The sequence below is a fragment of the Mesocricetus auratus genome, unplaced genomic scaffold, assembly GCF_017639785.1.
Source record: "Mesocricetus auratus isolate SY011 unplaced genomic scaffold, BCM_Maur_2.0 Super-Scaffold_100004, whole genome shotgun sequence".
Lineage (NCBI taxonomy): Eukaryota > Metazoa > Chordata > Mammalia > Rodentia > Cricetidae > Mesocricetus > Mesocricetus auratus.
In genome coordinates this window covers 73,168,414-73,192,525 of record NW_024429189.1, presented here as the reverse complement: position 1 = coordinate 73,192,525, position 24,112 = coordinate 73,168,414, and the positions used below count along the sequence as shown (strand labels likewise).

Here is a 24,112-nt window from a genome sequence, read left to right as displayed (position 1 = left end):
ATTAAAATAAGAATCTCAGTTCTAGCCAGATTTACATCAGAACATGACTTTGTTCACTGACTTCCTCAAACCCAAAAAGTCCCAGCTCCTGGGACAAAGATTCTCTGTTACCTTTGTAAGAATTAGGATCCCAGGGATGGAGAGATGGCTCAGTGGTTAAAAGCACTTGCTGTTCATCAGTGGGACTCATGTTTGGATCATAGCTCTTACACTGGGCAATACACAACCACTTGTAACTCCAGATTGAGGGAATCTGAAGGTCTGACATCCAAAGGCACCTGCACACAACACATCTCTCTCTCTCTCTTTCTCTTTCTCTCTCTCTCTCTCTCTCTCTCTCTCTCTCTCTCTCTCTCTCTCTCACACACACACACACACACACACACAATACAAATAAAAATATTTTAAAGGAACTAGAATCCCACTACTAATCTCTTCTCTCCTCTACCAAACCACTTATCTCATGTTGGAATTACAAAAGGAGTCTGTACCCACAGGTCCCTCAGGACTAAGCAGTAGCTATCCCAAGGAAATCATCCTCTGTTTCTTACTTCTAATAGTAATTGTAAAGTATCTATACTACTTAAGAAACTAGGAGGAGCATGGTGATGGTGGCACACACCTGTAATTCCAGCACTTGGGAAGCAGAGGCAGTCGGATCTCTGTGAGGTCGAGGCCAGCCTGGTCTACAGAGCTAGTTCCAGGACCACTAGGGCTGTTACACCAAGAAACCTGTCTCCAAACAAACAAACAATAAAAGATACCATGAGGAATATGAGAAATATCACATGACTCTAGGGATCTTGAATAGGATCCTTGCACTGTATACAGCCAAGCAGGTTGCTCTGAGAAGGTAGTCTACCCTTCTACTGCCACCTCAATGACTCTCCATGTTTCATGCATTTGGTCCTTTATACATCCTACACATCCACCGAACAATACATGCACATCTGTGACATCTATCCAGGCCCCGGGTCAAAAAATTGGCAGTGAACAAGGCAATCATGGTCTCTGCCTTAGGCAAATATGGTGTGGGTGGAACGGAAAACATTGCATCAATAATTACAATTTGATGATTATTAATATGGTAAAGACAAAGGGGGACATTAAGAATGCAATGTGGATGCATGAGTTACCCCAGAGGTGCACCAGATCAGGCATCTTTTCAAGCATGAGCTTCAACAGCTAAAACTTTAGCACTCGCTGAAGCATTGCTTTTCTCTTTCCTTTTTTTTTTTTTTCTTTTCTTTAGAGGAAAGATCTCATCCCAGGCTGGCTTCATCTTCTCAATCCTCCTAAGGTTCCTAAGTACTAGGCTTGCCCCATCATGCCCAGCTTAGACTCTTCTTGAATCATCATCAGAGTCTCTGTTCTACACAGTCAACTGCCAACAAAAGGGGGGCTCTTTCTTCCTTATCATTGTCACTAAAATCTAGCAACACTTGATGGCTTCCAGCACCATGGTAAGTACAAGTATGCATGAATTTTCAAGTTTATTGCCCGACTACAAAAGAATTAATCTTTAAATACATTTTTGAGTGGGTTTGATGAATCAAGGTTGCAGGTTTGTTGCTGTTATATTCCTGAGACCCTTCTTGGGAAGTTAAGATCCAGTCATGCAAAAATGAAGAGCTAACTTGGATCCAGGGATGATTTGAAGCTTAGTATAAGTTTGCAAAACACTTAGCCAAAGGAAGGGCCATATCTCAGCTGCCAGGGGCTAGGAAGCTGTGACTGTTCATAGACTTATTCTCCTAAAGCCTCTGGTAATTCTGTGGCCCAATGATGGATTCCATTTCATTTTGGACAATCCACAGCCTATTTTTATGGGCTTTATTCTTTATCAAATCATGAAAAAGAGAAGGTACTTCATAGTCTGCTTGTGTCATCTGCATTTGTTTGATTCCCCATTTAAAAATGAAGATATGTGCCATAAAATGAAGTAATCCTAAGTGGTCCCTACATTATAACTTTCCATTTTGCACATACCAGGTAAATGAATTCTTCCTTCTTCTGTCATTAGAATAACAGCAACTAACTTGGAGCCTCGATTCATAAAACCTACTAAAAATCTCACTAATTTTCAAAAATTCATTCTTTCATGGTTGGATAATAAACTTGAAAACACATGATGCTGTCTGTGGCTATGAGGCAGGTACAGATAATGACATTAAATATGAACAAACAAATCGTCTGATGAGTACAAGATGAGTTTATAAAATAGAAATGCTCTGACAGAAAGAAAACATACTGCTACATTCAATTACATCATTCACCCAGAATACAATTGCTTCTGTGTTTGGTAAATAGATTATATCCAGGTCACATTCCTGCATTCCTTAGAGTTTCTAGTCACTCCTTCTTCTCAAAATCCTTGAGCTTTGTTTCTGCATGTTCTTAGGTGTCATCATTTATTGCTATAGGCATGACGGCTTTATTTAACTAATAATGACAGTGGTTGTCACTAGGTTTTAACTCAGTAACACCAGTCTGACACATCATTTGAAGTATGTCTTCAATTTAAATTTGATTAAAATCATAAACATCCCATCTACTGTGCCAATCAAAATGTTGACGTCCTTTCCCTGAACTTTTTTATGAACTTTCTTCAAACGAATTACAGTAGCTGAAAGAGAAAGATCAGGAACACATCTTAAAATGCAGCTCCCGGGGCAGAGCAGAATAAGGTCATTGGGTCTCTTTATAAAAGACCTTGCTTTTTACCTACATCATAGACAGTGAGAATTCAAAGCTTCTAACTATATCCCCAATGTCGTGTCATGAGTGCAACTGTGTGGTGTGTATTTTAACCCAGTTGCATTTATTTCAAGATTTCAGACCTGGAAAATATCTTGGTAATAAAACTGAGTACCTGTGACAGGTATGAAAGGCTTGCAGAAATAAGCTAACCCAAAGATGAAGCAAAGGGCAGAAAACAGTTGAAATGCAGGGACCAGTATATTTTCAATACCTTCCACATGCCAAGTTTTCACATACCTCATCTTATTTACTTCTCACAGTCATGTTGTGAGGTCTGTTTCATTATGCTCAGTTGTGGATGAGGAAACTCAGGCTTAGAGAGATTAAGCGCTTGCCCGGGTTCGTGGTGTAATTTGCTTTCCTGGCAGTGATAAGGAAAGTATAAAGGAATTATTGTTGTTGCTTCCCTGAACCTAGCCAGACAGCTATTCTGGGAAAGTAGAAGTGGACACAAGGTTCCAATGAGAAAGCTCTAGAATCTTAGTCGTATTTATAACAAGCTGTATTCAAGTTCCTGTTTTCTATGTCTCTATTTTCTACAAGGGATTCAGAGACATTTGCTTTTCAAGCAACTTGTTTTCATTAGAAAATAATTTTAAAAATCTAGGAATTTTAAGGCATCATTACCTCTATTTGCAAATCAGCACTAACTGGTTTACCCACAACCACAGATGAGGAATGAGAATTGTGCCGATCAAGTGACTTCAAGTCTACTCCTTCCCACTAACCAGTAGTGTGAGTCTCACATCTCTCCTAGATGTCTGGAACTTCCAAACTTAACAATTGGAAAGGCAAACCACCCGGGGGAAAGTTGCTATCAAATACATAAATTAATTTTCATGGTAAGTAAGAAAGGGGGCACAGGTAGAAAACTTTCTTAACAGATTTGATTTAAAAGGTTCTGGAAAAATGCATCTGTTCTAGAATTTTCTTCTGTTGTTTTCATGACACTGTTTCTTATTATTATACTAAATTTTATTTCTGTTATTGTACTTACATTGTCAACAAGCACCATGTTTAGTTTGTTATTCATTTATTTTTTATCTACCTCATTGTAACCAATGCTTCATGAGACCACTGTCTTATTCACACTACATCTTCAAGTCTTGTGTCAATGTCTGAAACTTTGTAGGGACTCGGTAAATATCTGTTGAAAATGTACAGAATGAAGGAGAGACTCCCTTTCACTAACACCAGCCCTTATACTTTCTTACTGAGGGATCAATGGGTTTTGGAGTAGAAAATTTTTCTTTTGATCTTCCTCAGCTGTATTTGGGGAGCTGAGCTTGCTGTCTGTGCTTTACCATGCAACACTTTGAGGTGATAAAGACAATATTTACAAGCCTTCTGAGTTACTGTTCTAGTGAAAATTAATGTTTCTCAAAGTTCTTTAAGAGGACAGAATAACATTCTCTAAAATGTTTGAGCTCAAGTGGGGCTCCATACAGAGAAATTAATGGATTTTGAAAAAGTTAACATGGGTTAGGGAAATGGCCCAGTTAATAAAGTGCTTGCAAGAAAAAGGACCTGAGTTTGATTCTCAGTGTCCATGCAAAGAGCCTGGCATGGTGGCTCACTTGTGATCCCAGAACTGGGGGAGTAGAAACTGAATGTGGATCCTTCAGGCTCACAGGACATCAGGTCTAGCCAAATAGTTCAGTGAAAGATTGTGAGTCGAAAAATAAAGTGGAGAGTGACCAAGGAAGACATTTGATATTTACCTCTGTTCTATGCATACATGTGCACACACATAATACCCAAGAGAAAGAAAAAATTAAAGTTAACATATTTATTTCACAAAGGCATATTTATGATGCATTATGGAATTTTCTCAGAAAAACATGGAGTGGAGATCCATAATCTAAGAAATGATTTACATTTCAACGAAACACGTGACTATTTATGCTAAATAAGTTTTAGATACCAATGAGTAATGAAACAATTAGACTTAAGCAATGTTAATTTCTGGGACCACACATAATATATTATACTGGTTTGTAGCAGTAAGTCAGCTGTGAGAGTAGTGAGTGTATTATACTTAGTACTCTGCTCATAACTGGGTGCTTGGCAAACATAAACCATCAGTTAGATTATGCGGGTTGTAATAGATTTGCAGTTATTTATTAGAGAAGCACGACTTATGTATAAATACACAACTCAATATTTCACGAAAATACTAAGAATTTAGGTGTTTCTCAATGACTTTGTATTTGAAATACATATGTCCTAGAGATACATATACACATCACACATATGCTTCAAGTTTTCCCATCACCTAAAGGCACTTTTTTGTCTTTTGCAAGTAACTTCAAATCCACATTCATTTATACATACTTACTAATTTTTTTAGAGTTGTAATGGGAAATGTGTGAAATGTATGACTATAGTTTTACACACAGTTATCAAAATAGAATATTTTCCTATAATGCCGTTTTCCTACTTTTGAGAATATGCAGCTAAGTAGGAGATAATAGAAACTAATGATCTTATCTAATATATGTACATATATACTATTTAAGGAAATCAATGAAAAAGAACACGAGAAACCTAAGCCTAACTCTGAATTAAGGCATGGTAGCCCTGTAAGGTACATGTCACAAAGCCTAGAGTTAGCATTGGCAAAATAAAGCAGCTATTGAAGTCAAACTCACTAGACATATAATGAAACAATAATGCATGATTCCAGGTTCATTAAGCTAATGCATTTTTTGAAAAACAAAATATGACAGAACATTTCATTATTGACACAGATATGAGAAAAAGTGTTATACTGCTATTTATAATGTGTCCTGTGTGTCGTAGAATTGAAATATTTCCAAATCATCAATAATTAAAATGATGAGAATCCATCATTTCACTGACATTTACTTCTACATGAAAAGCTGTCCTGTTTTAAATGTGCTCACACATATTCTTGTCAATCACAAGCTGTCACAGCAAATTATTTCATTTGGTAGATCACATGGCAGCTAGCAGAAAATCTCCAGGTTTAAATGCAGATCTTAGGTGTAGTATCGAGAACTCCTTTCATGGATATTTTTCCCCTGTGAATACATCTTACAGCATGTAAGGGATGAGTAGTCTTACCCATAATACTCAACCTTCAGTCTCCTTAACAAAGCTCAGGGTAGAAAGGAATTGCTATAAATGAGAGCCAAATAGCAGAGTAGCATATGTTAAGAGGTGAAAACACAAACTCTTTTAAAAAAATCAGATTCCATACAATAGAACTTGGTCCCATCACGCCAGGGCACTGCCTGTATCTTTAGCAGATATCAAGTAGCTGAACTCTTAAAAAAAAAAAAAAAGACCCATGGAATAGATCCAGAAAGTTTTCTCTTTACTGATACCAAGCAGAGGCTATGGAAAACTGAATAAAATCTAAACAATATAACCATGAATCTGGGAGCTTGGTCAAAGGCCATTTCTGACATGATCATTAATAAATGTCAGAATCGCCCCCATGATGGAATTGTAAGAGCTTCTAAGACATCTTCATGAATAGTCTTCATATAAAACATTTCTATTTTCTGATTATTTCCGTCTTTTCTTTTTTTTTTAAATCTCCCACCCTAATCTTTCTACTTAGGTATTCAATTCAAATTACAGGAAGTAATCTAATTCTACATTTTAACAGGGAGTGCTTCCAGTCAGTCTCGACCTTGGCCTGACCTCTAAATGAGCCCTCTGTATTCTTAGTCTTTTAGAGGCAGTAACACTGGCTGTCAGCAATAATACTCAAAGGGACAATGAGAAGTGTAAACCATCAAACATACGCTGAGGGCTTTTTTCTTAGTAAATTTGGGTTACTTTCCAGAAGAGGCAATTTTCACTATCTATACTGATTTTCTAAAGCTTAAGTAAGAAAAACCAATAAAATATGAAAATATAATTGCCAAAATAGCATGCTGACTGATCTAACCTTCTTATGGAAGAAATAAAATAATAAATTTGTTCCTGGGAGAATCCATTTGATATATACTGTTGAATTGTGTTTCTACTACTAAGTTTTCATAATATGACTTACAGACCTTGTTAAGCTCTGCAAAGTCCTAGACCTCTATCCCTATGTCAGGGTTAAATACATAGTAGGCACAAAATAAAAGTGCTTATTGACTTAGATTTTATTGAATTGAGGTAAACTGAATTTAAATCAGAGAGGGGAGAACAATTACAAAGTAGCTAGACAACCATTAGTCCTTACTTTCATCTCTGCTGATCTAGCTGGTTACTTGCAAGCACATAGAAATCTCCTATAAGCTGCTGGGAGAATGAAATTAAGTTAAAATAATGACTGTGGTGCCTCTGTGCTGACTGTCTCTAAAACGTACATGCAGATGAGAAGGCTGTGTCACTGACACTGACCAGTGGCTTTACTGTTTGTCCTCAGCAGTGCTTTGCACCTCCTTGTGCTAAGCTTGTCTTCTGTCTTCAAAGTCATTCATACATGGTTTATATACCTGTAAGTGTGTGTGTGTGTGTGTGTGTGTGTGTGTGTGTGTATCTGTGTCTGTGTCTATGTGTATACAAACATATTTACATTTATGTTCTCAACATTTTGAAAGTAACCAAATGTCAGTGTTTAAGCTTATCTGGGAGAATAATTAGATGGTGACTTTCTCCCATTATACTTATCCTACATCTTTTTAACGGACATGTGATGTGCTAGTCTGTGTCCAAGCTCACCTACAATTTCTTCTCTCAAAAGACAAGACACATCTGCCACCTGCTCTGCTCCGTGTCCCAGTAACAACTGTCGAGCAGCATAAAGATTGATTATCAGTCAAAAACCATTGCACAACACCAGATTTTGGTGGGTTAAGCTTGCTGATCCAGCAAGAGATGGTGTGAAATTTTCAGGAGTGTGTGCCAACATTTTGGTGCTAAAAGAACAGCAGTGCATGTCACAATGAAACACAGCCAAAGATGTGCAGACAAAGCATAGAAGTTAGTTGTTGTTGATCTGAACTTGGTTTCTCAAAAAGATAAAATGGGGAGGGAGAAGAAATTAGCTTGTATGTTTAAAAGTCATCCACCAAGAGTAGTTAAAAATGTGACATTATTATTTTGTGCATACGTGTCCAAGATTTTTTCTTACTTTACATACAGATAACCTTTATATATTTCTTTTGTGATACTACTGTTCACTAGAAAGCATGAATTTCTTATCCTTATAAAATTAATAAAGGATCTTAGTGAAGAGATTGTGTATAAATGTATGGAGTTTTTAAAATGATAGAAACATATTTGCCTGTTAAAATGTTTTGTGTAAGCAAATGTTTCTATGGATATAAAAAGAGACAGACACTTTCTAAAATTAAAGCTAAATTTGAAAGCATGTGAGTCTACTGTCACACAGGGAGGTGCAGTGACTGCTACACCAGCAACTCCCTTTATAGGTGCCATAGTGTCCCAATTCAAGAAACTGCTTCTTTTCTGATGTCGAGTGTTACAGACATGATAGAAATTCTAGTGTCATCTCATACAGTAATATTAATGCATGGGGGTCTTCTATTGTCCCCTCTGTAATGCACTCTAGAATTAGTTTCCTTTGGCTCATACAGTCACTGCATAGGCTTGCCTTTTCTCCACCAACTTTACAGGAGTAGCAAAGAAATTGCTTTCAATGCCATTTTAGAAGCATCGGGGAAAAGCAGTCAGACACACCAGTTCTTATGGCGAGGCTATCTTTCACGTTACCTAATGCTACCATTGTGCGGAAGACTGAATAACGAGCTCTCTGTACAACACGTTTGAAAGAATGGTTTAAATTCTGATACTTTCCTTTCTTTAAATGTGTTATTTCACATTGAGAAGAGGCTTTTTTAATTTTAGAAATTAAAATTTAGACAATCTCACACATCCAAAATCTTAAATATAAGGATATGGGAAAAAAACTCTGAGCAGAATCTCTGTCTGAAATTCTATATATAAATACATAAATATAAATATTTAAAACTTAATTAATATTGAGCTGCATCATTTTCTTTGTGAGTAATGTTACTGGGGGAATCACATGTACATAGAATTATTTGTTCAGTTACTTGCCACAATTTCTTAATTATGTTAATGCAATCTGAAAAAAAAAGACCAAGAGTGTAAATGAAAAGATGATCCTGGAAACTCTGAACTATTTTCTGAGAGCATACATCTAATGAATTATGTCTGCTGAGTGTCACAGAAACTAAACAGTAAATTCAATAATCTCTGATTTAATTTATTATATTTTCACCATTTAACCTCCTGCAGGCTCCCTAATGTCTATTCAGATCTATATTAAATTAAGCACCAATGCTAATGAAGGGCAATAAACGTGGCTGTCAGTGGATTTTTCTTTCATTAAGCACATTATCCTCTTACTGAGCTGTAAATGCGTAAACATTAGTTTTGTTAAACCATGCAAAAAAGACAGGAAGAAAATCATTTTTAATTGCATTCCTTAAGCAATTTATTGTGGAGGAGTGTGGTATTTCTTTTTCCTTTTTACCTTTAATTTTTTTGAATGGATCTAAAAAGGGCTCTCCTGTTGAAACGTAAACGTTGGCTTCATGGGGTATATCTTCAGGTTTAAAGGCTTCTGAGCCATCTGCCAAGAACACTCGTCGTGCGGCCATGTTTAGATTCAGTCTGTGTGTGCATGCTTCCAGCAACTAGAAGAAAGTAACAGGTAGGGCACAGTGATCTACAAAGAAGGCAGCACATTCACACAGAACAAAATAGAAAGCCAATGGAGTCACACGTCAGGTTCCAGAACTCAATCAGTTCTGTGACTGTTTTCCAGCAGTTGAAAATGTGGGAACAAAAAACAAATCAAATGGTAAAACTATCTCATTAATGTCTAGTTCTACTTATAAACATTCAATGTTTTAACAATTCTCCAAAATGCATATCCATTGTATTTGTTTAATTAATCTGCTTAATTACTAACCACAGTGTTGTATTTACTTTAAAGTAGAAAAGTAGTAAAATTCCTGTGACTGTATAAGCAATGTACAAATTCAGATTTACACAAGATTTTAACACAATAATCGTTTTTCTTATTTGTTTGTATTATAAAGAGAATAAGAAATAAAGAATTGAAAGCATTGGGATACTAGTTACCAAGGCGATGGTTGGTGCAGCAATGTTGGCAAAGACTGTTCCAGATCCATTTTTGTAAGCTGTCACTCTAATGATTCTTGGTTGACGTTGATATCCCACTTGGCAATTGTGGGGTGACTTCGGTTTTAGAGAGGACTCTGATGCTCTAAAAGAAAAAAAAATCCACAAAACTTGGTGCATGATGCTAATCATTTAAAACTTTTAAAAAATGCTTATTCCACAATTCTTTAATATAAGCACTTAAAATTGTTGCTACAAATAAGATTCCACAACAAAACTTTTGATACAATGAGATCAGCACTGTTTAAGTACCCAAACACACAATAGGATGTTTGCCAAAACTGTTCCTCTCTCGGAAGGAATCATTCTGGCCATTTTCTAATAAAACCCCACAGCATTATTTTTGTAAGATTATGTACATTAAGAATTAGAGCCGGTCAGACGCCTACCATGTTTGACAGCCAAAACAATAGTAGGGGCTTAATATCACAGGATATTAAGTGGCTAGGATTTTTCCACAAGTGTTTACTATTATGAAAGAAAGTTCTTTAATTTTTTTAAAGGATATAAAAAATTAGTATAGGGTTATTATGATGAAAACTTGAACTCAAAGTTAACTTTATTGCCTATATTTTTACAATTTCAGGTTGGAGGCAGTAAGAGGTGAGATTTTTTTTTTAGGTTTTATCTTCATTCAATACCAGTCTTGATTTTTTTTTCGAAAGGACATGGTAAACTGCCAAAAATATTTCATTCAGAATTCTCTAATCATTTTCATTTACAAGGCTGGTAAAGTCAACATTTTAAAATAAAAACTTGAAGTAAATTAAGTTAAAACTACAATATACCTGTATATTCAGAACCCTAAATGCAGTGGAAGTCTCGGTGCCTTAGTTTTCACCTGTGCCACAGTTTCTTCTGCCCACTACCTCTTAGGTTAACAGCTTGCAGTACTCTAAAAATGTATGTACCAGACAGTTTTATGACTACATTTCTGTTTGATTATGCTCCAAAGTATTGGTTAAATACCAAAAGCATACATTTCTATTTCAAATAAATGTCTTCTAAGCGAACACTCTGCCTCCAGCATTCTTTTCAGTTTGTGATGACCCAGGTTGGAGTGTATGCCATGTTTTCTAAAATGTAATTAGCGACACTCTGACTCCAGTGTTTTCAAAGTAAAAATCCAATAGCAGAAGACAGAACTCAAACACAAACGATATGCTATGTGTTAATGTCTGAAACAGTCAATGGAATCACTATAAATTCTGCTCAAATAGAAGAGCTTCAACAGTTGGTTATAAAGAACAGCAAACAGCTTTGATTACCTCGACTGACCCACCGGCGCACTGACAGGTCTGTTTCTCTTGGATGCAGACATAAAACAAGAATTGTTTTTACTCTTGGATTTGCAGCTATCTGAGTTTGATGGTTCCTCCTTGCTGTGATCTGATGCTGTTTGATGTGTAGAACAATCTTGAAGGCCTGACCCTTCTGATACAGCCGCTGAATACAAAAGTCTGTTGGGGCCAAACTGAAGTTGCCAACAACCGTCAGTAGTTTTAATAACAGCTTTTGCCTGGTTTGGCATAAGCTCCCTAAAAGACACAGCACGTGTAAGAGTCCAACGAATCCATTGTAATAATTTATTAACATCTACCATGCAATATCAGCTAGACAAAAGTGTTCCTCGGTCAGGATTTTGAGACTTGTAATATTCCTGGAAGGAAGGCAGTATTTGCAACTTCCCTTTACACTTAAGTTGAAAATCAGAAAGGGTAAGTAAACATATGTCATCTGCAAAGACAAGGTAGAAACTTGAATCCAAGCCTGCCCTACCACTGAGGTTTATTATTTTATTTAGTTAAACTAAAGAAATTTGAATAATGATTTAAAATGATAAGAATTTATAATTTTATGATTTATTTTATTAAACAATCTAAGGACTAGGAAACAGTTAAAGAGATATGGTCCCTATAGGCGTAAGACTTGCAAACTATCGGTTAGTAGTGAATATATTTTAAGTGAATATATGAATGCATATTTAAATGGGCATTTTATTTAAGAGAACTGGCTTAGCACAAGTGAGAATAGGGTTGATAGGAACTGCACAGATGGTTCAGCAGTTGAGTACTGACTGCCTTTCTAAGGACCTGCACCAACATGGAGGCTTACAACCATCTGTGATCCAGTTCCAGGAGATGCCCTCTTCTGGCCTCTGCAGACACCATGTATACACATGGTGCACAGACACACATGCACACAGAACACCCATACATATAAACATTTTTAAGGAAGGTGATTGAGTTGGTATTGGGATGACTCACTCATCCCAGTTTACCCAGGACATCTGGGGTTCTGGAGTTGAAAGTCATATGCCTCAGAAAAACTGGGACAGGTGGTCACCCATGCCCCAGTATTCAAGGTACATGAGTGGCATAAGAAGAACAGGAATGTATAGACACAGTACCATATTCCCTGGGATGATACAGCAACAGCAAGTCACAGTGGTGGTTAGAGTTTGCCAGTTTAATCATATTGAACAAGCTTTGGCATACTTGAGGGAGGAAGAGGCATACAAGATGCTATGGCTTCACACAGGTCTCACACACCTGTAACTAGGACTACTCAAACATCTACTAAGTCAGTCTCTTCCTTCTTCTGGGATGACACTAGTGTTAGTCAAGGCTCTTATACAGATATACTTGATATATGTCACATATATATATGTGTGTGTGTGTTTATATATGACATTATACAATATTCATATATGTGTGTGTATTTATGTGTATGTGGGATTTATTAGAATGACTTACAGGCTGTGTTCCAGCTAGTCCAACAATGGCTGTCTACCAGTGGAAGTTCTAAGAATCTAGTAGTTGTTCAGTCCTAAGATGGATGTTGCAACTGGTCTTCAGTATATGCCAGAATTCCCAAGAAGTAGGCCCTATTGCCAGTGGAGGAATGGACTTGCTAGTCACAGTATGGGCAAGCAGGCAAAGAGAGAGCAAGCTTCCTTTTTTCATATCCTTTATATAGGCTGCCAGCAGAAGGTATGGTCCAGATTAAAGGTAAATCTTTCCACTTCAAAAGTTCTGGATCAAAGATGCAACTTCCCACCTAAACGATCTAGATTATAAATGGGTCTTCCCGCTTCAAATGATTTAATTAAGAAAAATTTCTTCACATTTGTGCCCCTACATTTGGGGGAATATAAATTAATTTTATCTAATTATGATTCTAGTATTATAAAGACAGAAAATTATTATGACTTGGTAGGTGATAAAACACAACTACATTTAAATAAGTGGGTCAATAGTGTATTTATTTATGACTTGATTTTCCCTAAAGATTTATATCTGAAGGCAGAGAAAGGGTAGTTGGTAAGAATGGTTTTTCTTCTCATTGTCTCTATTTTAGTAACATTAGTGAGCCTTATTGGCTTATTATAGCAATTTTATGAAAACTAATAAAAATCATACTTTTCAACCTCACAGATACAGACTGAGAGTAAAAGTATTTCCATGCCATCCTCTAAATCCCTCTACTGTCACTACAGTGCAGGACCTTTTATAGCTCTAATCTGAAAATCACATTCTTCCAGGTAGTCTGTAATCATAATTACACTTCCTTCAAAAGTGCTAAGTGTTAACCTGAATTCAGGACTTATTTTTTACAGCCATTTGCACTAAAATAATTATGAAGTAGAAGACCAAAACGTTTAAACTAATATTCACACATAAACTTAAAATTGCTAATTGTTATTAACTGTAAATTAAACATCCTGGTTACTGCAAGAAGAAAGTCATGGATTAGCTGCATAAAAAGGGCTTCACGAGGAGATGTGATGCCTAATTCCTTCACATGGGGCTCCAAGCTGCCTGACATGGGTGCTGGATACTCAATTCAGATCCTCTAAAAGAGTATACATGATCCTAACTGTTGAGTGATTTCTCTAGTCCCAAGGGTTAGAATTAACAGGCTTGATCTTGTACAGGTCTTGTGTTGGTAACCAAAGCTGGTATGAGCTCACATGTGCAAAAGACACCTTATATCCAGAAGACAGTGATTCACAGCACTCCTCCCCATCTTCCACCTCTTGCAGTCTTTCCATCCACTCCACCATGACATGCTCTGAGCCTTTGAAGGGAAACAGAGTCACTCTTCTTTTAGGGAGGTAGCTACTGGCAGGTTGCCCATGGTCCAGTGATTTCCCACAGCCTTGTGCACATGGGCAGCATTAATGGGACTCAGCGGGTTAAAATAAATAAAAATAATGAGAAAGAAATAACCTTTATTGTAAAAAATGGTTAGGGATACAGCTCAGAGTAAAGCACTTGACTAGTAAGTTTAAAGTTCTGGGGTTGATCTTGAATGCTGAGGGAAACGGGTGGAGGGCATGAATTTGTATACTGTTTTGCTTGCTTGTTATATGATTTGAGGTGAGTTGTCTCTACTCATAGGAGAGCAAAAACCCCTGCATTTATATCTTTTAAGCAGTGATTTGTATGCAGAAATTACTTTTTGCCAACAATGGCACTGTGTAAAAATGTATCACATAAAGCAACTTACAAAAATAATTTAAGAAACAAAATATTGAACAGCTAAAGCCAGAAATTCCATCAGACAATGTTGATTGTTGAACTAACCATTATTTCTTCTATTTTACTTCGATACAAAGCTTCAGTCACACTGGGGAACTCAGTCTCCTCGTATGTTCATGTAAGGTGGCCTCTGATCAGCCTCAGTGTGCAAATGCCCAGTGGTCTAGAGTCAGCAAGGAAATTCTATTTCCCTTGTCCCTGGAAATTAAATAATCTGCTTGTCTATAATTTTAGCCAACGAGACATGAGAAGCCTTCTAGGCAAAGTTCCTTTTGTTTGGTGGGTTTTGGTCATCCAAACCACTCTCTTCTTTCTTTCAGATACCGTTGAGTGAACATGTGTTGATCTATCTGGCAAGCAGGAGGGGCCAAGCAAAACGAATTGGCCAGTGTTCTGAGGATTGCAGGGGAAGGTGTGAAGAGCCTGTCTTTTTTATAACACCACTGAAACAGTAAAATTAATACTATAGTTACTTCATGAAGTTCTTCAGTGAGGTAATAAAAACTTTCTCATTTTTAAAGTCACTTTCAGCTGAATTTTCTATAATTATTCCCTTAGCTTTCTACTACTTTCATAAAGGAAAATATATTAAATATAATGCAAATTCAATATAGTACACAGGTAATAATCTGACTAATACTTTCTTTGGTTTTAGTTTTAATAGAATTTTTACTAATACTGAATTTAGAGGATAAAACATAAATCAATCTGTTTTTTACTAAAAATCCAATTTTCATTTGGTCAAAAACATTTCAAGAGAAATTTTAACATAAGCATAAAATGACAGGGAGTTTTTTTTTAACCCCCAATCCCTTTGAACACAAAGCATCCTTGGCAAATTTAGATTTCTATAGAGTAAATCTGCATGTGGCTAATACTTCTATTCATAAGTGAGAAGTGTGGCTACTGTGACAGACCATGGCTCAATAACAAATATGCAGGTCTAACTCATCACAGAGTTTCGATGTGAATTCAGCAGCCGGATAATGACAGTTGCCAGGGGTTTGTCCTTGCCGTCACTGCATCCTAGTGTTGCCTGTCAAAATGTCTCTTTTTCTTATATAGAAGCCATAGAATTGTTATGGATAGCAATTACTTACAATATACAATGAAGTACATCAAATCTAACAACTACTCTTTAGCCCTTCATTATTTGGTAGAGTCTTTGTTAAATGTATCAACCATTTTCATCTAAATTATTTATTTATACTGTATATTTGACAAGCATACATTTCTTGCTTTATATTCCAATGGCATTTAAACCTTCCTAAAGGGCTATGCGTTTTTTTTAAATTATCATTGTAAAACTTATCTTTATCCTATTATCACTTTAATGATAATTAAACTCTCTAATTGGAATATACTCAAGTAAGAGTACATAAATACCAAGGAAAATGACCATGAGTATGCCACACAGTTAAAACACTATAATGCAAGTAATAAATAAACAGGTTAAACATTTGCTTAGTATTTTTTTTAAATAAAATCTCTGGCATGCACAAAGCACAAAGATGCATTAAACTTCATTTGCCCACCCCTCAGCTTACTTAAACAGCCTCCAGAGATACAAATAGTATCCTTCAATTTTTCTGATAAGATGTTATTTGAACATCATAGAAAGTGAATATTCATGATAATAACAAAAATGCAGAATTCTATGTAGAGTTTATTTCCAACACTAGAAGAAAAGCAGGGTAGCCTAGAATGTAGACGAAGCTTCTCCAACTGCAGAGCAAGTTCAGACTACCTTATAACACACTGTATAGTATGCAGACTGCAGAAAGAGTAACACACCTTACCCATTCGTACCTCTGGTTACTTTGGCAAAGACACTGTGAGCAAAAACAGTTCCTAAGATTAAGGTGTGTGAGTTTCCTTATGACCAGGGGAATAAAACATCCCATGTAAAAGGAAAGCATTTACCTATGTAAAAGTACAAAGAAATAAAATAAGATATGTCTTATATCTAAAATTGGATGAGGTTATATATACTTCATGTAAGTTTTCCCAGAATGGGAATCCCCCAAAAGGAAGTTGCCTGGTCTTTTGTTGTGTTTTAAAGGGAACAATATACTAATGTCTAGCGCTGTCAGGATTTTTTACAGGCCTTGAGGAAAACTCTGAACAAAATCATGAATTGAGGAATGTGTGACTTGGGCAACAGTGAGAGCAGGGCCATGTTCCACCCTTGCTGTCCTCATCTCTCCTCTGCCACCCAAGGCATCATGGAAACTGATAGCTCCTGTTTGGAATGATGTTACTCTGTATAAACTGTCCCTAGAAATAGCGATATGCCCAAGTGTTTATATATCAGAGAAGCCTCATCACAATATTCAAGATAATTAAAATGACATTGTAATAACAGTGCACAAAAATATATGAGTGTCCTTGAAAGCAGTTTTTCTTGTTTTTTTTTTTTGAGACAAGGTTTCTCTGTATTGTTTTGGAGGCTGTCCTAGAACTCGCTCTGTAGACCAGGTTGGTCTGGACCTCACAGAGATCCGCCTGCCTCTGCTCCCAAGTGCTGGGATTAAAGGCGTGTGCCACCAACACCTGGTAAAAGCAATTTTTTAAAGTTGCCTAAATAATCTTCAATAACCAGTGTACCTACTTAGACTCTCATTTAAGTCTAAGAAATTTGCCTCCTCAGGGGGTTGTAGAAGTCAGTAACACACTGAGCTTCCAGGAGATAAGACATAGTTTAACTTTCTATTATGAAATCCCCAGCAGGATTGACAGTTAAAGATCATTAAAGAAAAATATATTATATGTGGGATAGTAGATATTGCTTAAGATACTCTCTAAATTTTTTTAATGCAATTGTAATTTGGAATTGCAGAGGCACCTTCTACAAAATGGTGAAACTGCCCTGGGTATATACTACTGATAAACTATTGTTTGTGTCATCTACGTCTGAAAGCTGGTGCCATATTCTGGGTCAGTTGGGAATATATCAGACCACAACTGAACAGAAAAAGCCTCCTATTGCCCAGATGCCTGGAAAGAGTCATAAAATGATAGGAGAGGATATGTCCATGTGAACACAGCTTGGTGTCAGTTTTCTGGTGCATCAGCTTTGTTACAAACAAATGTGAAGGGGAGCAGAGGAACACAGACAGAGCATCAGAATGAAGGAAGATAGCCGGATATGAAAATATAACAGCTGGGTGGTCGTGGTACACGCCTTTAATCCCAGCACTTGGGAGGCAGGCATATCTCTGTGAGTTTGAGGCCAGCCTGGTCTACAGAGCTAATTCCGGGATGGTGAGAGCTATTATACAGAGAAACTCTGTCTTGAAAAACCAGAAAAAGAAAAAGGAAAAAAGAAGAAAACTACTCTCTGATAATCACAGTAACATCAAGGTAACAGAACTGTGGATATTGTCTCCAACTTTCCATTCCATGTACATCATTATGAAAGGTGATGTAACGGACAATAGCAACAGAAAAGCAGTTATGATTTAAACAAAGAAATGGAGAAGCATACTGGGGAAAATAAATAGCTAGAGAAAGAGGCAGCAAGAAAACGTCCCACAGAGGAAGCACAGACACAGCACAATAGATAAGGCCAGTGTTAAAGAGAGGGGCAATGAGATGAAAGGGCAGGGGTGGGGAGTCATAGAAGCTGAATAAATAAAAGCGCACTTACCGCTACCAGAAAAAAAAGTATCTAAAATCACTCAAAAGACAATTGGAGTGAAAAGTAAATTTGGTATCAGTTTGAAGTGGAAAATTGGGAAAAGTATAATTTAAAAGCAATAAAAATATACATTGTACATTAGAATTCATTCTGTGTTAAATAAATCAAATTATTTATCACTTTTCTCTTTCTCTCAGGAAGAATAGGATTGTGAGCATGCATGTGTTTCTGTCATGTAACATACAGGATACTGGGTGTGCATTTTTAAAAATCTATCTAGACATGTAGTACTCTCTGTAAAGGACCTATACCCTGCTGCATGACATCACAGCTAGGCAGATATCATATATGCCTAGCACTAGCGGGAAGTCTTGGTTCTGTTGGAAGCCTTGCTCCAGATGGGTTCAATGACCTGGGATGGATGTGTGAAGTCAGTGCTATGAAGAGGCTGTGACCACCTGTTGTTCAAACAAGTGACTCTGGATAACATGAGCTGTCTTTATTTATATAGTTTCAATGGTTCCTGTGAACATATTTGCAACCAGCTTTTAATTCATAAGTTTCTACAAATGATTACAATAACTACCAGTTTGTTTCTTGTCTCTTTTTCCTTCTGTCTCCCAACTCTCACCAGTAGCTATTACCTTTTTTATCTATATTTTTATGGTCAGAAACATAAGCAGTTTTGTAAGCTATTAACAGAACTTTTCTAGCTGGGTGCATCTACAGGTGGAACAGTGTGCCCATTTGGTAGCACATTCGATTACAGTGTCATGCAAAGTGAGAGACAGTTTTTATCTTGTGGTTAATACTTACATTTGGTAGCGTTGTGTTCCTCACAATCAATTCACTAGCCAAATATGGATTAATTCATTCTGCATTGTGTACCAGTCTATCTCCTCTGGGGATATACCAGGTTTTTCCAATTATCCTATAGGCAACATAACCTGGAAACTTACTCTTAATAGTTGTCACTGTTTGTCCCTTATCCTTATTTCCATCTTCCTTAACTTCTTGGGATTTGGCACAGTCATTATAAATGAGGGAACTGTGGGTTTTTATGATTCTGCTTCATCTGTTCCTTGAATGTTCCCATTAACTCCTGGTATCATCTATTTAATAGAATTTCTTTAAAATGTTTATGGTTAAAATTATTTTTTCCAGAAAAGTTGTACAAGTATGTAATAATAAACTTCATGACATACTGTGACTTGCTCAGGCCAGTAGTAGGGCTAGCATGGTGAAAACAAGGAGAGCATGTGGCACATTTGCTCCTGTGGTCATGCTCAGAATCATACAGTGAACTGTCCACAGGACCTTGCCAAGTGGCTCAGGTCCTCCAGCGATTTGCCACAGGAGAGCCATTTATGCTATTCTCAGGCACTGTTCCCCAAAGAAGTCACATGGATCCCTGCAAGGTTCCATTTTTATCTCAATCTAATGACTCTAGGAAATAAGCAAATATCAAGTTGCAATAGTAAATAAATATGATCCAGCATTTCTACAAGGAGATGAAAGTGTTTAATTCATGAAGCATTCTGGCTATTGCCTCATAGTCTCAGTTTTATACCTAACATAAAGATGACATCACATTTAGTCAGCCAATAGCTTATCAGCATTTGGCATGTATTTTAAAATTGTACTAGACATAGTCATATTAAGCAAAATTAGTCAAACTTAGAAAGACAGACACTATATTTTTTTCTCATAGAAAAGGAATCTTATCATAAACATGATAAGAAAGTAGAAAGAAAATTATTATTTGAAAAGAGAAAGGGGACCAGAGAAACTAGCAAGGGTAATAGAGATGTGTATATATGATCAGATCAGGTTATAAGCATGCATCATAATGAAACCCATTCATTTATACAAAACAATCACAAAATAGGTTTTTTTTTTACTTTCCAACAGATAAAAACATTGGGGAAATGGCCTAGTCATTTCTGATTTATACTTCAGATAAGTGCTGCAGAGGTAGGTACAATTGAGTTCAAATAAGTTTTTAGAAATGTAAGTTTAGTCAAGTTAATTAAGTCTCTGGATCCTTGATTCCTCATTAAATATTAGAAATGCTTAGACTACTACTGACATATTTCTTTCAAGCTTGTTTTGAGAAACTGACAAATTGCAAGGTAAGGGCTATGCAGGTTGACTGCATACAACAAGGATTAACAGACATTATAGCAATGATCAATATAGTGACTGCTACCAATTCAAATCAGAGAACTCTTAACACAGTTGACAACCTTCATAACCACCACATTTCTATTATTTATATCACTCTCTTCCCACCCCCAGTTTCTGAATAAACACTGACAGACAGCTTTCTATGTGCATGTTTCTCTTTATGATTCAGTTGAAGTAGCTAAAACATTACACTTACTTTGGTAAACAACATGGAATGTCTTGAAGATGTATATGCAGTTGATCCTGCTATGCTCAGGGTAGATGTAGGACACTGGGCTGGAGGCCTCTCCTGCTTTAGTTCAGGACGAAAGCAGCCTGAGCCACTGATCTTAGTTTAGGATTTCCAGCTAGGAATGAGGAATATATATTATTTAATTTAGAAGTAAAATCCTCCAGGGTTTCATACTGAAGGTAGAAATTAATCACAAGATCTATACTATACAGCAACTATTAAATACACTTAATTAAAACTAACATTGAAATGAAACTAAAGGAAGAATTTTTTTATCTAAACCTATAACTAGTATTATCCTATTTAACAAAGAAACACATGCTCATTTGTTGCAAAGTGATTTTATTTTTGCTGATTGCTGTCAACCTCCATATGTAAGCAACTTGAGGAATATTTTGCTGAAAAAAAAGTACAGCATGATGCATTTGATCTACATATTTCTGTCTTCCCCTCATCCCTTCTTGTCTGAAGCATTCCTTCCTCCTGTTTCTGATAGAATTTTCAATTGTGCAGCCTGGCCTTCCAGTCCAGGAAATAAATATCCCCAAGGCTATCAAATGAAAGTACTACTCCTAAGACCAAGGATTGGTAAGGAGAGGAGGATGAAGAATGAACAGTGCTCTCTTGCCTAAGACTGCTTACTTTAAGAACACAGTAACCTCTACACCCAAAAGGAAGCCAACACAAATTCAAGCAGACATGAGAGATAGAAAGTAAGAGAGATTCCTGGTGGCAGCATTTGAATCCCTGAAATCACTTATTAAAAGAAACCATATCTCCTGAGTATTTTTGGCAAATAAGACATCTACTTCTCCTTCTGTTTGAGCTGGTGTGAACTGGGATTTTCTTATTTGCATTCTAGAAATCTTGCATAACTCAGAGGCAACCTAAAACAACTTAAGCCAAAATAATATACTCATTAGACAAATGCCAAAGACGCTATCTAACACTTGCTTTCTAAGGTATAACCATGCACTCACAATTCTAATAAAGTAGCCAGAGTTGTGCTCTAATGTACCTCACTAAGGCAAGGAGGAGGAGGAGTCCCACAGTAAGATGACTTAGTAGGACCAAGAAAAAGATACTACTTTCAAGGTAATAAAATTCCATAGTATATTTTTCACTGTTGTTCTGAATAAAAACATTCACCTGTTCACAGATTGTTTACTGAAGGTCCTCAGTATATCTAGCACTATTGTCTGCTTAGAAATCGTAATGAACACAACGGATGAAAACTGTGCTCATCTCTCTCAGCAGCAGGAACAGGCAATAAACAACAAACAGTAAATAAGGAAACTGCATAGACATTGACTGGAATGATATCATAAAACTTGAGGATGAAGGAGAGTGAGAATACGGAGGTGGGAGGAATTGCTATTTTAAATAAGATTTTCAAAAGACCCCTTGAAATGTAGCATCCAGTGACTTTAAAGAGCCAAGGGCATTAAGCAGCTGAACACTCAGGGAAGAGTCAGCATGCCCACAGTGTAATATCTGGCCAGTACAAAGAACAGAAAAACTAAATATACAGTTTAAAAGGAACAATGCTTGGGTGAGTTCAAAAGAGAATAAGAAGTGTGAAGTTAACATGGGTTACTGTGGCACAGCTGAGAGAAACAGAAAACAGCGGACTATTCAGAGGGGAATGATAGTATTTCTCTAAAAGATTAAAAAAAATGTTACTGTGCAATAAAGCAAATCTCAAGCCCCATTTCTATCACTAAGAAACTGCCCACAAAACTTGTGCAGCATTCTGGAATTCATCACTGACCATCTCAGACATGGTCATGAAGTAAAATGTACCAGAAGGAACTTGCCAGCAGTCAGAATTAGGGGTATCTAGATGATCAACCAAGGAAAGTGCTTCACCATCAGAAACTTGGCAGCACTGATGATCATTATGGGCCAGTGACTGCAGAAGGTCCTGTTCTGATTACCAAACATATATCCACTGAAACCTGTATGTAATGGGGTAGTGTGGTTTCTGCTATATGCAAATACCACATAAAAGCCCACTTTTTATACTAAACTTAAAAATTAATAATAAAAATGTGGTTTCCAATATATAAATTTATCCCAGTGTGAGTACTGTTGGCAGTGAGACCTTGTAGGTAAAAGGGGATAGAGGTAGACTTCACAACATTGGCACAGTGAGCAATCTTCTGAGGGACCCACTGAACCAGTAAAAGGTACCCCAGGCAAGCACAGCTTTGAAGGAATTGAGTGATGGTTTTGATGTGCCTCTTTGGTTATGCCCAGATAGCTGGTCAAATATTCTCAGTGTTTTATATGGAGGTAATTTCAGCTGGATCTTGGTAAAATTTCTGAAAACAGGGCCTGGTAGAGCCAGTCAGATAATGGATATGATATAATCAAAATTCGTGCAATGATTTGAATGTTTGACCCTTGACAGACTCAACATTGAAATTAAATTACTATGGTAACGGTATTAACAGGTGAGACTTTTACAAGTTCATTAGGCCAGGAGGATTCTCCTACTACAAGTGGGTTAGTAATGTTATTATTAAAAGAGTGAACTCCTTAAAATATGGGTGAATTAAGAGTCTTGCCTGCTGGGGTCTGGCCTGCTTCAGTGCTACACTGCAGGAGCCATCTATTCCAGACTCATGTCTTTGGGGCTGTGTTCAGGACCAGTTGAATAGCCTCTGCTTCGACTCTGAGTGGGGGAGTGTGGATCAGGGAAGTCCTAGCTACCCTGTGGCATTAAGAACAAGACAGGCATCTTGTCATTTCAGGAGAGCTCTCAGTCAATACTGGAGACCACTGTTTATTTAAGCATCCTCTTAAACAGCTTTCCAAAAGTGGGGGTACTGGCAGAAGACATCTATTATCATGTATAGAACTGATATCAAATATGTCCTTTAATCCTAGAGATAGCCCTGGAACGCATGTACTCAAGCTCTCAGACATTCCATAAGAGCACGTCTCACCAGTCTTCCGGCATGTCCCACTAGCCCTCAGGATGGGTGTGGGTTCACCCTGGACCTAGGTCTTTAGTTATACAAACTAGGAGCCTTCTCCACTGTGGGCAGGCAATCCAGAGGTAACCAGCCTACATATAAGAGACAATAGGAGAACTGAGCTCCTAGAATTCTGTGGCTAAGCTGAGGCATTTCTGAAATACTACTTTTGGGCCCCGACACTTGCCTTGCCACATTTTCTCATATAATTATATAGGAAGAAGGCCCTTGACAGAAACCACCCCTCAAAACTGAACTTCTAGCATCCAGAACTGTAGGGAAATGGTCCTTTGTGGATTGTCTGGTCTGTGGTCATTTTTGCAAAGCAGCTGCACCAACAGAGAACAGAGTGATGACAGGGTTTCTTCTTAATTGGGAGGTGACACATGAAAGATGTCCTCTCTCAAGGTTAGTAGATAACTCACAGGTGTTCAAAGGACATATATGGCCTTGAACTCCACACTAAGTAAGCACAGAATAAAGAAAATATAACTAAAACCTACAAAAATCAAGAAATAATTCATTGTCCCTAAAAGAAAGATCATGTCTTTCTGACATTTTTAGACTATGTGGGTTTCAGTTTTCTCATCTGCCTAACAGGGCCATC

General features: G+C 37.0%; 1 protein-coding gene across 13 annotated transcripts in view; it reads right to left on the bottom strand.

Moving 5' to 3' along the window:
• Window positions 1-24,112, bottom strand: part of Dcdc1 (doublecortin domain containing 1) — a 414,546-nt gene that overhangs the window by 370,193 nt on the left and 20,241 nt on the right. For 11 of the 13 annotated variants that reach the window (XR_005877304.1, XM_040745964.1, XM_040745975.1 and 8 more), the window contains 4 exons: window positions 20,489-20,639; window positions 11,190-11,459; window positions 9,862-10,006; window positions 9,248-9,410 (listed from right to left, as the gene is read on the bottom strand). Coding sequence is in view for 12 of the 13 variants with exons in the window: in XM_040745964.1 (XP_040601898.1) it covers window positions 9,248-9,410; window positions 9,862-10,006; window positions 11,190-11,452 (571 nt within the window). In the remaining variant the exon portion in view is untranslated. The remainder of the gene's footprint in view (window positions 1-9,247; window positions 9,411-9,861; window positions 10,007-11,189; window positions 11,460-20,488; window positions 20,640-24,112) is intronic. The other 2 variants (XM_040745971.1, XM_040745976.1) reach the window with 2 other exon arrangements.